This window comes from Ovis canadensis, chromosome 21 (genome assembly GCF_042477335.2).
Source record: "Ovis canadensis isolate MfBH-ARS-UI-01 breed Bighorn chromosome 21, ARS-UI_OviCan_v2, whole genome shotgun sequence".
In the NCBI taxonomy this organism is placed as follows: Eukaryota; Metazoa; Chordata; class Mammalia; order Artiodactyla; family Bovidae; genus Ovis; species Ovis canadensis.
Window position 1 is genome coordinate 58,455,001 of NC_091265.1, and position 17,531 is coordinate 58,472,531.

The 17,531-nt window shown below is 50.2% G+C and overlaps 1 protein-coding gene across 2 annotated transcripts in view; it reads left to right on the top strand.

Moving 5' to 3' along the window:
• Window positions 1-3,837, top strand: part of SPINDOC (spindlin interactor and repressor of chromatin binding) — a 13,030-nt gene extending 9,193 nt beyond the window's left edge. For both annotated transcript variants that reach the window (XM_069566039.1, XM_069566038.1), the window contains one exon: window positions 3,096-3,837. In XM_069566039.1, coding sequence (XP_069422140.1) covers window positions 3,096-3,307 — 212 coding nt within the window. In that variant the 3' untranslated portion in view covers window positions 3,308-3,837. The remainder of the gene's footprint in view (window positions 1-3,095) is intronic.
• Window positions 3,838-17,531: the final 13,694 nt, after the last annotated feature.

Below are 17,531 nucleotides of genomic sequence, written 5' to 3' on the forward strand. Positions count from 1 at the left end.
GACCAAGGAGAAAAGTGTGTAAGTGAGAGAGAGACTGGACCAAAGAGAAGATGGGTGTGTGTATGTGTGAGACTGGACCAAGGAGAAAAAAGTGTGTGTGAGTAAGAGAGAGACTGGACCAAAGAGAAGATGGATGTGTGTGTGTGTGTGTGCGTGTGTATGTGTGAGAGAGACTGCACCAAGGAGAAGAAAGTGTGTGTGTGTGAGCTTCATGAGTGGCAGGCTTTGTTCACTGCTGTATCCTCTGCACCGGAAACAGGGCATGCACAAAGAAAGCCCTTGGAAAAGATTTACTGACAGATGAGTGGACGGCAACTGCCTTCACTGGTCACTCTGGTAGTGACATTTCCAGTCTCTGCTCAGAGATGAGCCTTAGTGAGAAATGAGAGATGGGTCCCAGCCACCCCCCAGAGGAGATGCTCACATTTGCACACACATGCACAAGTGTGGAGGAGGAGAAGGGGGCTGAAGCTGGGGGAGCAGAGGGATTTGGGCTGGGCTGGGAGGCAAGTGGGGGCGGTTCTGGGCTCGGGGTGCTGAGCCCCCGTTTTATGGAAGAGGAAACTCCGCCTCGGGCAGCCCAAGTGTGTTTTGCCTGTGCAGCACCCAGCCAGGGATCAAGTCTCCTCTGTTGGACCCCGAGCTGTTCTTTCCTTCAGGTCTTCCCCATCAGCTTACACAGAGATGTTATTTGTCCCTTCTTAGCCCTCATCCATCATAGCCTCTGTCACATTTGTTCCTAGCTTTTCAGCAGAGCTGGAGAGCTTTTCTCTACCATCATCTCCAGTCTGTCTTTGGAAGCCACTAGATTCAGCCTCCTGCTTACCACCTACCTGTCTTTTTGCAAGATTGCCACTGACGTCCATGAAGTTAGACCCGGGGGTCAGTTCTCAGTCCCTGTCTTTCCTGATCGGCAGAAACCAGGAGCCTGTCCCGCCCTCCTTCCTGGAGGCTCATTCTGCCCTTGGCCTCTCGGGCCACACCATGATCTTACCTGTTTACTTCCAGCTCTCAGAGTTGGATCCTTCGGTGGTTCTACTTCCTATTTCTAGAGTATTATGCTTCCTTGGGTATGGAAGTTTGCCTGTTTCATTCACGGCAATATCCCCAGTGCCCAGCCCAGAATAGGTGCTGTCTGTGTATTTGGCAAATGAATGAATGACCCAACCGTGAGTCAGGATCTGTACTCACACCCTGGGTGATCCCAGGCTCGAAGCTTGTCATGGTCCCACCTTCCCCTCTGCCCCGGGCCTGTCCCTTCGGTTCCAGCCTCCCTCTCGCGCAGTTGATGTGCCTGGTTGGTTGTATAAAAGATCCCCCAAACTCAGTGTTTCTGATAGCGTTTCTGAATGGAACCCACAATCTCCTCCCCTTACCCAGCCTCTCTACTCCCCCGTCCCCAGGCTTCACTTCCCCAGGAAGCTTGCTGCCAGTTTGCTTGGACCGTTCTTCAGTTTGCTTGGACCAAAGCCTCAGAGTCGTCATCTATCTCTCTCAGACCCCACTTCATTGTGTCAGCAAATCCTGTTAGCCCCACCTCTAAGATGCTCAGGTTTGACACACACACTTACTCACTATCTCTACTGCTGCTACCTTCACCCAGGGTTCCTTAACAGCCTGTCTCCTGGCTTCTGATCATCGCCCGCTGTGGCTAGTCTCCTACAGCAGCCAGAGCCCCCGTTGAAAACACAAGTGGGACCCTATCACTGCTCTGCTCAGAGCCCTCCGGCGCTGTCACTCACATTCCAGAGAAAAGTCGGAGTCCCTGTGGGGCTGGTGGTCCTCGCCTTTCCCGCTCACCAGGGCACCCGCATGCCCTCTTCCCACCAGCAGTGCTGTTCCCCAGCTGGACACTGCAGACTCCGTTCCCTGTGCACCTTTGCTCACAGGTCAGCTCCAGGTCACCTCTGTGAGATCCTCCCTGATATCCTGTCCCCTACTCTGGTGTGCTTTTTTACTTTGCTTCCATCCGTATCTTGTTTATTGGCTCTCACTGCTGGAACATAAATTCCAGAAAGGCCACTTGATCTGCCCCATGTCCTGGGGAACCCCCAGCAGCTAGACTAGCGTTGGGCACAGTGTGGTTGCCCAGTAAGTTATTGTTGAATTAAGGAGCCCAATGAGTGGGCCCCACCTGCCCTCAAGGAGTGTAGAGTGTGTCAGGAAGGCAAACCAGCTCATGTGAATAGAAAGCAGAGTTTGTTCAGTTGCACAACCCAGTGGCAGCCAATGACTCATTACATCCCAGCAAATGGTGTAGCAAAGTTGTACCCATTTCCCCTGCCAAATCACTTAAGACTCTCGAAACAGTAAAGGCAGAAACCGCAAGTTTCACGCAGACACCTCGACAGCTGCAGTCACCAGTTTCTGTTTTCTGTTCTTGCTTTTTGATGTAACTTTTGGACCTGCTTATGCAATGCACAGGGTGGGGTTGGTACCTGACAGGGCTGTCAGCAGTCCGCTTTCCCGTCTTGAGATCCGATTTTACCCATTGTGAGTAGCTTCTCCATGCTGGTATTGTGGACACATGACCCCTGCGTGGTCAGTACCAACTCGGGCGATAAAGAGCCTGGTCGGGTTTGCAAAGCAGAGCTGGATGTTCCCCCCAGGACTCTCCGTGCAGTGCTCCCTCCTCCACTCTGCATATTCACCTGGGAGCTCTTTTGTGGGCAGAGCCCTGTCTCTTTCTCCTTTGGGGTATTCTCCATCCCACCACCTCTGCCCACGCAGAGCAGAACCCTTCAGGCTAGGATGCCCAGTAAGTTTTAAGTGAAACAGTCAGCTGAAGATAAAGAGGTGAGGGGAGCAGAGGACAGCACCAAGCATCCGTGTGCGAAATACACACTGGAGGAAGGCTGCAGAGGGCCGGTGGCTGATGCCCCAGGAGGCGTGATGCCCCTGTGGTCAGCGCTGGTCCTTGGGTGGACCAGGAGTGAGGCCTCCCACTGTCCCTGGGCTTCCCCTCTGGCTGCAGGTCCAGGGCTGTGGAATGGAAGGCCTGGAAAGGGGATGTGGTTTACCGAGACCTTCCAGGAACATCCCTGAGGCGATGGCCTGGAGGGCCCTGACTGCTCTCTGCCCTCACCCCTGCCCAGCTCCCCCTCCAGGGCTTCGTGGGACGCTGGATCTCCAGGTCATCCGCGTGCGACTGGAGGAGCCCCCAGCAGTCAGCCTCCTGCAAGACTGGTCCAAGCACCCCCAGGGCGCCAAGGGTGTGGGAGCAGGTGACGCCCCAGACTGGCCTGCGGCGCTGTCGGAATCCAGCAGCGCTGTGGGGGCGCAGCCAGAGGCGGGGAGTGGCCTGTAGGTTCTTTCTTTTCTGGGGTGGGAGGGAGGGAGGGAGGAGACAGTGTCCCCCTTGGGCTTATCACGCAGAGCCCCCCAGCTCGGCCGCCTGAGAGAGAGAGTAGAACCAGGTGCCAGAGCAGGATGGAGGAGAGGAGGGTGGGTAGCATCTGCCGTGACTTGGGGCGAGGCGTGAGGCCGGGCAGGAGCCGCCGATGGCTGTCGAGCGGTAGGGCATTGGGCCTGTGGAGAACACCCACCCAATCCTTTTGCTGACCCCGACCTCTACTGTCCCCCCGACCTCCTCCCGCCCTCTCGGCCCCCCCATTCTCCCTTGGCACAGTGCCTTACACAGGAGGTGGTCGTGAACTGAGCCCCACTACCTCGGGGGACGCCTCTCCTCCCCCCCGCAGGCCCCCAGAGCAGGAGGCCTCCATTACCTCTTCCCGCTCCATCCCCACTGGTGGCCAACTGGTCACTTGCTGTCCTATTCACCTCTTTTCCTGTTGTATATATCTCCTTTGTTGACAATAAATTATTTTTTTTTATTAAGAGAGTTCCGTCTGGGCCATCATTGCGGGGAGGGGTTTGCTAGCAAGCTGTCCGGCGCCCTAGAGCAACCCTGAGAATCAGGAGAGCTGAGAGGGGGTCCTGGGCATGGGCCGGAAAACTGCGCCCTGGAGGCTGGCGAGGGGTGGGGGCAGCCCTTGTCAGAGGGGCACCTCAGCCCCTCCCCTCACCCCTGCCCTCCAGATGCGGTCAGGAGCACCTTTTACACATACCTTCTGACTCACTTGGTGAACCTCCGTCCGAGACAGGCCGCTCTGGGGCAGCCGGGGAGGAGCTGAGACCTAAGGTCATCTTTGCTGTGTTCTCTGGCTGTGGCCAGCGTGCAGGGGCACCGATGCCTGCCCCTGATCCCCACCCCGCCCCAGGACAGGAAGGAAGGCAGGCAGGCCGCCTCCAACCTTTCAGCCTCACGGTCAGCCCCTATCTCCTTCACCTAATTACAGCGAACCTTTGCCTGGTTTTCCAGTTCCCTGAACCAGGAGATAACCCACTTTGGATCTCTTCCCCATATTCCTTACCCCTTCCCTTCTAAACTATCCATCACCAGCCAAATCTGCGTTGGGTTGTGTTTTTCCTCTATGGTGATGAGGGCTCTCAAGAGAGGCACAGAGAGAGTGCTCAGATCCCTAACTTGACTGTCCCATGTAGAGTCCAGGGGGGGACGGGAGAAATAGGGCCGTCCACCCTCTGCCCCTGGCCTGCTCCACTGCTTCTGATGGGTCTTGTGCATCCTGGGGAGGATGGACTCACAGGGCAGTTGTTCTGTACAGCGCTGAGCCCAGCAGGTTCTGAGACTGACCAGAAGGCCAGTCCCGAAATCAGAAAGAGTCTGGGCCGAGCAGGCTGTGCTGTGTGCCTGTCCGAGCTGATGTCACCCATGGGCCCAACCAGCTGTGGTTGGCTCATGGGATGTGGTCCTTTCTCCCTATCTGATGAGCTCGGGAGAAAGAGTCCGAGGATGTCAGGGGCCCTTTTCCAGGGGAGACCAGATGTGTGGTGTGGTGGAGGAAAAATGAGCAAGGGATTCGGGCGACTCCACCAGTGCATGAGGGCCATGGAGCTCCACTGTGTCTCTCCCACTGTTTCTGCAAATTGGCAGAACTTGTATCCTACCGAATAGGAAGGAATAAATAATGCTGAAATGCTCTGAACCACAGACTGTAAATTATTGCAGACTGGGGTTGCTGTCTGTCTGTTCAGTCCTGTGACTGTTTACATTTATGCCAGTGTGCTTTTAAAACAACGTGGCTGTGTTGTTGGGTGTTGGCAATTGGGAGAACTTACAGAAAAGCTTGTTGTACAATTGTGAAGCTAAATGCATCTTCGCAGCTGTTAATTATGATTGAAGGTTTGGCCCGCTAGACTGTGAGCTCCTTCTGGGCGAGGGCTGGATTGCATTGACTTCGTTTTCCTAGTGTCCTGCATAGAGCCTGGCGCAGAGTAGGTGCTCAATAAATGTTTGTGAAGTGCCCTGTTGGTGTGTATTGCTTTGCAACATTTTTCCTGTGTGGGCTGGTCCTCGGAATGCGGTCCTCTCACAAGGTAGCTGTCAGAGTAACTGCTGCTGGTGTGGTTCTTCCGTGGCTTAAGCCCCACATCTCGGGTGGCATGGATCTGCCCAGCCTTAGCTGGGACCCCAGGCACTCCATGAGCTTGTGTGGCTGGAAGCTGCCTGTGGGTACCTCTGGGCCTCCAGGGAGAGGCAGAGAGTGGAGCCTGGGTCATGGCTCCACCCAGAGTGCAGAAGGAGGTTTCTGAACACCAGTGAAGGATTGCTTGGGGTCCACCACCTGGGCCAGAGTCACTGTCATACGGCCTGCAACACCAGGAACGCCTCCTTCGCAAATATAACCCAGGGGCGGGTGGTGGCAGCTTTCTCCAGGTGTGATGCTGAAGTCCAGCCACAACTGAGAAGAATCGGGACAAGGGTGTCACCACCCAACCCCCTGACCCCTGCCCCTAGTGCCCTGTACTCCTTTGCACTCTGAGGCCGGCCACCCGCCACCCTTCACAACTGCCCTCCTTGGGGTCCAGGTCAGGGAGCTCTTTTTGGAGACCTGTGGGCAGAGCCAGACTGAGAGAAGGAAGGAAGCACCCACTTCTCTCCTTGAAGAGAAGCTGAGCTATGGTTGGACAGTGGGTGTCACTGGCTGGGAACCTGTGTAGCACCCGGTTCCATCATGGCTCTGGTCCAGATTGTGGCTCCAGCAACCTGACCCCTCTTGTCCAGTGCCCCCCACCCCAGCTTTCTCACGCATGCACACACGCACACACACAGCCAGGCTACAATCTGGCTCAAGTGAGACTGCCTTCCGGCCCTCGGTGAACTGGGAAGTCCTGCACACCATGGGGTGTGGGGAGGTCTGGGGTGGGAGAGCCTCTCAGGGGATCGCAGCCTCTCTCTGTCTGTCCCCTGGGCCAGTCTGTTGGGGGGCCACCCAGCTGACCGTGAGGCAGGATGGGAGCTGCCGTTGCAGGTGCACTGACAGGTAAGGTGACCCCACTGCAGCCTGTGTGTCTGTTCCCCACCTCCCTGGAACCGGTGGCCTTCACATCACTGAATCCAGCCAGTCCCTTGCTGACCTCTTTCGGTGGTCAGAGCTCACCCGCCTCCAGACAGGAAGCAAAGCCACCATTTTGGGCCTCCCCAACACCAACGACAAAGCCTCTGGTCTCCTCAGGCCCCACCTCCAGGAGGCCTGGGTCAGACTGCGCAGCCGCGAATGAAGGCCTTGGGCAGCCCCGGTGCCGGGAACTGTGGCAGTGGACAGGACACCGCCCTAGTCCCCAGGGTGCGTCACCCCACGCTGTGCCTATGATACAGATGAGGAAACTGAGGCACCTCCAGCTACACATGGTACCTCGCCTGCCACCCCAGAGCAACTACAGCAGCAGAAGCTGGCTGTGCCCAGGTCTGGAACTGTAGAGCTGCTGTCTCCGGGGCCCTGTGGTCAGTCTGTGCACTAGGGAGGCCTGACACGTCTTCCCTCCAGAGCCTGGGGACCCACTATAGGTTTGGGGCGGGAGTGGACTCAGGAAAAGTGGACAGTATGAAAAGGCAAAATGATAGGATGCTGAAAGAGGAACTCCCCAGGTCAGTAAGTGCCCAATATGCTACTGGAGATCAGTGGAGAAATAACTCCAGAAAGAATGAAGGGATGCAGCCAAAGCAAAACCAATACCCAGCTGTGGATGTGACTGGCGATAGAAGCAAAGTCCAATGCTGTGAAGAGCAATATTGCATAGGAACCTGGAATGTTAGGTCCATGAATCAAGGCAAATTGGAAGTGGTCAAACAGGAGACAGCAAGGGTGAACGTTGACATTCTAGGAATCAGCGAACTAAAATGGACTGGAATGGGTCATCTTTAACTCAGATGACCATTATATCTACCACTGTGGGCAAGAATCCCTTCGAAAAAATGGAGTAGCCATCATGGTCAACCATAGAGTCCAAAATGCAGTACTTGGATGCAATCTCAAAAACGACAGAATGATCTCTGTTCGTTTCCAAGGCAAACCATTCAATATCACAGTAATCCAAGTCTATGCCCCAACCAATAATGCTGAATAACCTGAAGTTGAATGGTTTTATGAAGACCTACAAGATCTTTTACAACTAACACCCAAAAAAAATGTCCTTTTCTTTATAGGGGACTGGAATGCAAAAGTAGGAAGTCAAGAAACACCTGGAGTAACAGGTAAATTTGGCCTTGGAATACGGAATGAAGCAGGGCAAAGACTAATAGAGATTTGCCAAGAAAATGCACTGGTCATAGCAAACACCCTCTTCCAACAACGCAAGAGAAGACTCTACACATGGACATCACCAGATGCCCAACACCAAAATCAGATTGATTATATTATTTGCAGCCAAGACCAGGAGCTGACTGTGGCTCAGATCATGAAATCCTCACTGCCAAATTCAGACTTAAACTGAAGAAAGTAGGGAAGACCACTAGATCATTCAGGTATGACCTAAATCAAATCCCTTACGATTATACAGTGGAAGTGAGAAATAGATTTAAGGGACTACATCTGATAGATAGAGTGCCTGATGAACTATGGACAGAAGTTTGTGACATTGTACAAGAGACAGGGATCAAGACCATCCCCATGGAAAAGAAATGCAAAAAAGCAAAATGGCTGTCTGAGGAGGCCTTACAAATAGCTGTAAAAAGAAGAGAAGTGAAAAACAAAGGAGAAAAGGAAAGATATAAGCATCTGAATGCAGAGTTGCAAAGAATAGCAAGAGATAAGAAAGCCTTCCTCAGTGATCATTGCAAAGAAATAGAGGAAAAGAACAGAATGGGAAAGACTAGAGATCTCTTCAAGAAAATTAGAGATACCAAGGGAACATTTCATGCAAGGATGGGCTCGATAAAGGACAGAAATGGTATGGACCTAACAGAAGCAGAAGATGTTAAGAACAGGTGGCAAGAATACACAGAAGAACTGTACAAAAAGCTTCACGACCAAGATAATCACGATGGTGTTATCACTCAACTAGAGCCAGACATCCTGGAATGTGAAGTCAAGTGGGCCTTAGAGAGTATCACTACGAACAAAGCTAGTGGAGGTGATGGAATTCCAGTTGAGCTGTTTCAAATCCTGAAAGATGATGCTGTAAAGGGCTGCATTCAATATGCCAGCAAATTTGGAAAACTCAGCAGTGGCCACAGGACTGGAAAAGGTCAGTTTTCATTCCAGTCCCAAAGAAAGGCAATGCCAAAGAATGCTCAAACTACCCCACAATTGTACTCATCTCACACGCTAGTAAGGTAATGTTCAAAATTCTCCAAGCCAGGGTTCAGCAATACGTGAATTCCCAGATGTTCAAGCTGTTTTTAGAAAAGGCAGAAGAACCAGAGATCAAATTGCCAGCATCCACTGGATCATAGAAAAAGCAAGAGAGTTTCAGAAAAACATTCTATTTCTGCATTATTGACTATGCCAAAGCTTTTGACTGTGTGGATCACAATAAACTGTGGAAAATTCTGAAAGAGATGGAATACCAGACCACCTGACCTGCCTCTTGAGAAATCTGTATGCAGGTCAGGAAGCAACAGTTAGAACTGGACATGGAACAACAGACTGGTTCCAAATAGGAAAAGGAGTACATCAAGGCTGTATATTGTCACCCTGCTTATTTAACTTATATGCAGAGTACATCATGAGAAATGCTAGGCTGGAAGAAGCACAAGGTGGAATCAAGATTGCCGGGAGAAATACCAATAACCTCAGATATACAGATGACACCATCCTTATGGCAGAAAATGAAGAGGAACTAAAAAGCCTCTTGATGAAAGTAAAAGAGGAGAGTGAAAAAATTGGCTTAAAGCTCAACATTCAGAAAACGAAGATCATGGCATCTGGTCCCATCACCTCATGGCAAATAGATAGGGAAACAGTGGAAACAGTGTCAGACTTTATTTGGGGGGGCTCCAAAATCGCTGCAGATAGTGACTGGAGCCATGAAATTAAAAGACGCTTACTCCTTGGAAGAAAAGTTATGACCAACCTAGATAGCATATTCAAAAGCAGAGACATTACTTTGCTAACAAAGGTCCGTCTAGTCAAGGCTATGGTTTTTCCTGTGGTCATGTATGGATGTGAGAGTTGGACTGTGAAGACGGCTGAGCCCCAGAGAATTGATGCTTTTGAACTGTGGTGTTGGAGAAGACTCTTGAGAGTCCCTTGGACTGCAAGGAGATCCAACCAGTCCATCCTAAAGGAAATGAGCCCTGGGATTTCTTTGGAAGGAATGATGCTAAAGCTGAAACTCCAGTACTTTGGCCACCTCATGAGAAGAGTTGACTCATTGGAAAAGACTCTGATGCTGGGAGGGATTGGGGGCCAGAGGAGAAGGGAATGACAGAGGATGAGATGGCTGGATGGCATCACTGACTCGATGGACGTGAGTCTGGGTGAACTCCGGGAGTTGGTGATGGACAGGGAGGCCTGGCGTACTGCAATTCCTGGGCTTGCAAAGAGTCGGACACGACTGAGTGACTGAACTGAACTGAACTGGACTCAGGAATCAGGAAGCGCTTTCAAAATGACAAGCACTCACACCTTTTTTTGTTTTCACAGTTTCATTTATTTACTTACTTATTTTTGACTGTACCGCGTCTTCATTTCCGTGAGGGCTTTTCTCTGGTTGTGGTGCCCGGGCTTCTCATCACAGTGCTTATCTTGTGGAGCATGGGCTCTAGGGCACTAGGTCTCAGCGGTTGTGGCTCCCGGGCTCTACAGCACAGGCCCCATAGTTGCAGCACACACGGGCTTAGTTGCTCCAAGGCAAGTGGACCTTCCTGGACTAGGGATCTAACCTGTGTCCCCTGCATTGTCAGGCAGATTCTTTACCACTGACCCACCAGGGAAGCCCACTCATACCTCCTTCGCTCCACACTGTAATAGTGGTGCCCAGGGCCCTGGTCGTGCCAACTTCCAGAGGCCCCCAGGCCCTGGCCCCTGCTGGGATCATGCCCTGTGCCTGGCAGTGCCCACTGGAGGGGCTCACCACGATGTGGAGGGGTGCTCATCACAGCTGTTTCAAGTGATGATGTCTGGGAACCAAGCCGAAGGCTTTGAGGGTGTGGGGAGTCTTGTTCCTCACCGACCTCTTTGTCCTGAAAGGTGCCTGGGCTCCTGGGTGGGTCCTGCCTGCTGCCCTGGCCTCACTCTGACCTCTGACCCTGGGTCAGGCTGGGCTTAGTATTTGGAGGCTATAAAAGCAGTGTGTGATGTCCGCATGAGCTGGGGCTCCCCTAGGGGACAGGGCATAGGGAGGGGCTTCTCCTTTCCAGACTCTTCCCTGACCCCTCCACTCCTTCTCTCTGATCTGACCACTTGCCCACCCACATCCTCCTGGTTAAGCGGTTGGCCTTGGAGAGACAAGTCCATGGCCCTCCAAGGTCAAGATCACTGTACTCTTCAGAGCTCAGGCTCAAGGCACCCGGGCCCCAGCTGTCAGCTGGATGCGAGGCGTTCACTGTTCGGGTGTTTTGAATACAGTCCTGAGCCAGAGACCATGCTGCAGCTCTCCCCACACCCTGGACGGCAAGCTAGGAGCTTTTCCAGGCGTCCAGTAGGGATGAGCACCGGGTGAAAAGGCCCTAGTTTTTTCTCTTTTCTTTCATGATCATGGACATCTTTCTTTTTCCTCACCTCTCAGTTTGTGGGATCTTAGTTCCCCAACCAGGGATCAAGTCCAGTGAAAGCATAGAATCCTAACCACTGGACCACCAGGGAATTCCTGATCACAGACATTTTCACACCCACCCAAAAGAAGAGAGAGAGGGAATAACGAACCGTGATGGATCCCTGACCCAATTTGAACAAATACGGCCAACTTTGGTTTATCTTCCCCTCCCTTCCGGATTATTTAAAAGCAAATCTCAGGAGTTCCCTGGTGGCGCAGTGATTTAAGAATCCTCCTGCCAGTGCAGGGGACACAGGTTCCATCCCTGGTCAGGGAAGATTCCATGTGCCTTGGGGAAATTAACCCCATGCACAGCAGCAGCTGAGCCTGCACTCAAGAGCCCACAAGCTGCAGCTACTGATGCCTGTGTGCCCAGAACAACAAGGAACAAGAGAAGCTACTGCAGTGAGAAGACTGTGACCTGCAGCTCCAGAGGAGCCCCTTCTCTCTGCCACCAGAGAAACCCATGCGGCAGTGAAGACCCAGCACAGCCAAAATACATAAGTGAATAATTTTTAAAGTGAATAAGAGCTAAACAGCCTCTTGATGAAGATAAAAGAGGAGAGTGAAAAGGCTGACTTAAAACTCAGCATTCAAAAAACAGAGATCATGGCATCCAGTCCCATCACTTCATGGCAAACAGATGGGGAAAAAGTGGAAACAGTGACAGATTTCATTTTCTTATGCTCCAAAATTCCTGCAGATGGTGCCTGCAGCCACGAAATTAAGACACTTGCTTCTTGGAAGGAAAGCTATGACGAACCTAGACAGCATATTAAAAAGCAGAGACATCACTTTACCCACAAAGTCTGTATAGTCAAAGCTATGGTTTTTCCGGTAGTCATGTATGGATGTGAGAGTTGGATCATAAAGAAGGTTGAGCACTGAAGAACTGATACTTTGGAACTCTGGTGTTGGAAAAGACTCTGGAGAGTCCCGTGGACTGCAAGGAGATCAAACCAGTCCATCCTAGGGAGATCACTCCTGAATATTCATTGGAAAGACTAATGCTGAAGCTAGAGCTCCAACACTTTGGCCACCTGATTGAAGAGCCAACTCATTGGAAAAGACCCTGATGCTGGGAAAGGTTGAGGGCAAGGGGAGAAGGGATGAGGGGAGAAGATGAGATGGTTGGATGGCCTCACTGACTTAATGGACATGTGGACATGAGTTTGAGCAAACTCCAGGAGATAGTGAAGAACAGGGAAGCCTGGCGTGCTGCAGTCCATGGGGTCACAAAAAGTCAGACACAACTTAGGGACTGATCAACAACAACAACAATTAAAAAAAAAAAACCAAGTCTCAGATATTGTATCATTTCATCTGTAAATAAGTCTGTTTGTATCTCTCAGAAATTCAGACTCTTTTCAGTAAAACATATCATATCACACTTGCAAAATTAATAATTCCTTACTGTCACTTACCCTGAACGTGGGGTATCTCCTCCCAGCCACTGCTGCTGACCTTGGATGAGGGTTATCTCTTCTCGGCTGCCCACCACTCCAGCGCTGCACTTTGCTGGAGGAGCCGTGAAGAGATACCCTATATCCAAGGTAAGAGAAACCCCAGTAAGATGGTAGGCGCTGAGAGGGCATCAGAGGGCAGACAGACTAAAACCACAATCACAGAAAATTAACCAATCTAATCACATGGACCATACCCTTGTCTAACTCAATGAAACTAAACCATGCCATGTAGGGCCACCCAAGACAGACGGGTCACGGTGGGGAGTCCTGACAAAACGTGGTCCACTGGAGAAAGGAATGGCAAACCACTTCAGTATTCTTGCCTTGAGAACCCCATGAACAGTATGAAAAGGCAAAAAGATAGGACACTGAAAGATGAACTCCCCAGGTCGGTACGTGCCCAATATGCTACTGGAGATCAGTGGAGAAATAACTCCAGAAAGACTGAAGGGATGCAGCCAAAGCAAAAACAACACCCAGTTGTGGATGTGATTGGTGATAGAAGCAAGGTCCGATGCTGTGAAGAGCAATATTGCATAGGAACCTGGAATGTTAGGTCCATGAATCAAGGCACACTGGAAGTGGTCAAACAGGAGATGGCAAGAGTGAACATTGACATTCTAGGAATCAGTGAATTAAAATGGATTGGAATGGGTGAATTTAACTCAGATGACCGTTATATCTACCACTGTGGGCAAGAATCCCTTCGAAAAAATGGAGTAGCCATCATGGTCAACCATAGAGTCCAAAATGCAGTACTTGGATGCAATCTCAAAAACGACAGAATGATCTCTGTTCGTTTTCAAGGCAAACCATTCAATATCACAGTAATCCAAGTCTTTGCCCCGACCAGTAATGCTGAAGAAGCTGAAGTTGAACGATTCTGTGAAGACCTACAAGATCTTTTACAACTAACACCCAAAAAAGATGTCCTTTTCATTATAGGGGACTGGAATGCAAAAGTAGGAAGTCAAGAAACACCTGGAGTAACAGGTAAATTTGGCCTTGGAATACGGAATGAAGCAAGGAAAGGCTAATAAAGTTTTGCCAAGAGAACGCACTGGTCATAGCAAACACCCTCTTCCAACAACGCAAGAGAAGACTCTACACATGAACATCAGCAGATGCCCAACACCGAAAACAGATTGATTATATTCTTTGCAGCCAAAGATGGAGAAGCTCTATACAGTCAGCAAAAACAAGACCAGGAGCTGACTGTGGCTCAGATCATGAAATCCTTACTGCCAAATTCAGACTTAAATTGAAGAAAGTAGGGAAAACCACTAGATCATTCAGGTATGACCTAAGTCAAATCCCTTACGATTATACAGTGGAAGTGAGAAATAGATTTAAGGGACTACATCTGATAGATAGAGTGCCTGATGATCTATGGACGGAGGTTTGTGACACTGTACAGGAGACAGGGATCAAGACCATCCCCATGGAAAAGAAATGCAAAAAAGCAAAATGGCTGTCTGAGGAGGCTTTACAAATAGCTGTGAAAAGAAGAGAAGTGAAAAGCAAAGGAGAAAAGGAAAGCTATATGCATCTGAATGCAGAGTTGCAAAGAATAGCAAGAAGAGATAAGAAAGCCTTCCTCAGTGATCACTGCAAAGAAATAGAGGAAAAGAACAGAATGGGAAAGACTAGAGATCTCTTCAAGAAAATTAGAGATACCAAGGGAACATTTCATGCAAGGATGGGCTCGATAAAGGACAGAAATGGTATGGACCTAACAGAAGCAGAAGATATTAAGAAAAGGTGGCAAGAATATACAGAACTATACAAAAAAGATCTTCATGACCAAGATAATCACGATGGTGTGATCACTCACCTAGGGCCAGACATCCTGGAATGTGAAGTCAAGTGGGCCTTAGAGAGTATCAATACGAACAAAGCTAGTGGAGGTGATAGAATCCAGTCAAAATATTTCAAATCCTAAAAGATGATGTTGTAAAAGTGCTGCACTCAATATGCCAGCAAATTTGGAAAACTCAGCAGTGGCCACCGGACTGGAAAAGGTCAGTTTTCATTCCAATCCCAAAGAAAGGCAATGCCAAAGAATGCTCAAACTACCCCACAATTGCACTCATCTCACATGCTAGTAAAGTAATGCTCAAAATTCTCCAAGCCAGGCTTCAGCAATACATGAACCATGAATTCCCAGATGTTCAAGCTGGTTTTAGAAAAGGCAGAGGAACCAGAGATCAAATTGCCAACATCTCCTGGATCATGGAAAAAGCAAAAGAGAGTTCCAGAAAAACATCTATTTCTGCTTTCTTGACTATGCCAAAGCCTTTGACTGTGGATCACAATAAACTGTGGAAAATTCTGAAAGAGATGGGAATACCAGACCACCTAACCTGCCTCTTGAGAAATCTGTATGCAGGTCAGGAAGCAACAGTTAGAACTGGACATGGAACAACAGACTGGTTCCAAATAGGAAAAGGAGTACATCAAGGCTGTATATTGTCACCCTGCTTATTTAACTTATATGCAGAGTACATCATGAGAAATGCTAGGCTGGAAGAAGCACAAGCTGGAAACAAGATTTCCGGGAGAAATATCAGTAACCTCAGATATGCAGATGATACCACCCTTATGGCAGAAAATGAAGAGGAACTAAAAAGCCTCTTGATGAAGCAAAAGAGGAGAGTGAAAAAATTGGCTTAAAGCTCAACATTCAGAAAACGAAGATCATGGCATCCGATCCCATCACTTCATGGCAAATAGATGGAGAAACAGTGTCAGACTTTATTTTTTGGGGCTCAAAAATCACTGCAGATGGTGACTGCAGCCATGAAATTTAAAGATACTTACTCCTTGGAAGGAAAGTTATGACCAACCTAGACAGCATCTTAAAAAGCAGGGACATTACTTTGCCAACAAAGGTCTGTCTAGTCAAGGCTATCATTTTTCCAGTAGTCATGTATGGATGTGAGAGATGGACTATAAAGAAAGCTGAGCCCCAAAGAACTGATGCTTTTAAACTGTGGTGTTGGAGAAGACTCTTGAGAGTCCCTTGGACTGCAAGGAGATCCAACCAGTCCATCCTAAATGAGATCAGTCTTGAGTGTTCATTGGTAGGACTGATGTTGAAGCTGAAACTCCAATACTTTGGCCACCTGATGCAAAGAGCTGACTCATTTGAAAAGACCCTGATGCTGGGAAAGATTGAAGGCAGGAGAAGAAGGGGATAACAGAGGATGAGATGGCTGGATGACATCCCCGACTCAATAGACTTGAGTTTGAGTAAACTCCGGGAATTGGTGATGGACAGGGAGGCCTGGCGCGCTGTGGTCCATGGGGTCGCAGAGTCAGACAGGACTGAGCGACTGAACTGAATGTTACTTAATACCCATTCAGTGTTCACATTCCCCAGTTGGTCCATAAACATCTTTTTTTAAAAAAATATTTTGATTGTGGGAAATACACATAGTGAGTACATTCATATTGTTGTACAACCCATCTCCAGAACTCTGCCAGGAATCTTTTTAAAGCTCATTTCTTTGAATCATGGTCTAAGTATGTTCCACGCACTGCATTCAGTTGACAGGTTTCAACCTGTAACAGCCTTTCTTTCCTCTTTTTCCCTATACCTTTTCTTTTTCCTTAAGAACACAGTGGCTTGCTCTGTGAACTGAAGTTCCTCCATTCTGAATCTGGCTGATCACATTCCCGTGATATCCTTGCAAGTTCATCCATCAGGGGATGCAGTTTTGAAATGGCGGCTTGAGAGGGTCTCCTCTGAAGACAGTTAAGCAAAGAGAACATGTAGTTACTTAGGGAGGGGAGTTCTGGGAAGACGGACAAGGAGGGCCAAAGCCCTGTGGATTTTGTTTCCTGGGGGTTCACAGACACTGGGTTCACAGACACTGTTGGAAGCACTAAGGAATCCGCCCGGGGCCAGAAAATGTCCCTGCTGTCCTTGGGGCTGGGGACCTCAGGCACTGCCCTCCCAGGGAGGATGACGGTAAGGAAAGTTGGAATGTTCCCCCGGACACACGTGCTGCCAGCCAGGAGCGAGCCTGCAGCTTTGGGCACGCTGATGAGTCATGGCCACCCGCCCATGCCCCCCTCCTCCGGGAAGCCAGTTAGAGCCCCGATACCTGCTGGTGCTGACTCCCCTCTGACAGCTCCAAGTCTAAGGCTGCTCTTGGCCCATCCGACATCCACACGAGATGAGATGGGAACTCCTTGAAGGCTGGCTGCCTGTGGGCCCCCATGGGCTGCTCCAATTTCTCCAGTCCTTCCTTGCAGTCCTTTGCTTATACTTGGCACCTGACTCAGCATCACCTCCTCTAAGAAGCTTTCCTTGCTGCTTCCTCCAGTCCCTGCACTCCCACGGGCCCCAGGTCATCCACTTAGGGTATTCCCCTCTGAGGCCCTGGGAAACCTACCCACTCCTGCTTTGCCCTCTGCCTCCCACCAGCATTGCTTCTGCCAACGTGGCCGCCTGATTCTCAAGGCATTGAGGATGCTCAACCTTCTTAGCCATGGAGGTGGCAGAACCCTGCCTGTGGACAGTGACCCAGAATGGGAGTGTGGGTGGCCCAAAGGGCACCTCTCACCAGGAGAACAGACTCTGAAGGTGGTCTCCATGCCTACTGCACCTGCCTCTCCCGACTTGCCATCCCAAGTTGGTATACAGTGGCCTCCCTGCTGTACTGGGCGCATATGAGTGAGGCTGGTAGGGACACGGTCTCCTCCACCCCAGGCACAGTGTCAAGTCCCGGACGAAGAAGGGCGAGAGTGACATGGCCACTGCAGTAGGGTTAGAGACATTGTCTCAGACTGTCCCGGCTGCTGTCACAGGATACCATAGAGTCACGGCTTATGGGCTTCCCCGGTGGCCTAGCTGGGAAAGAATCCGCCTGCCAATACAGGAGACACAAGAGACACAGGTTCGATCCCTGGGTCGGGGAGATCCCCTGGAGAAGGAAATGGCAACCCACTCCAGTATTCTTGCCTGGAAAATTCCAGGGACAAAGGAGCCTGGTGGGCTAT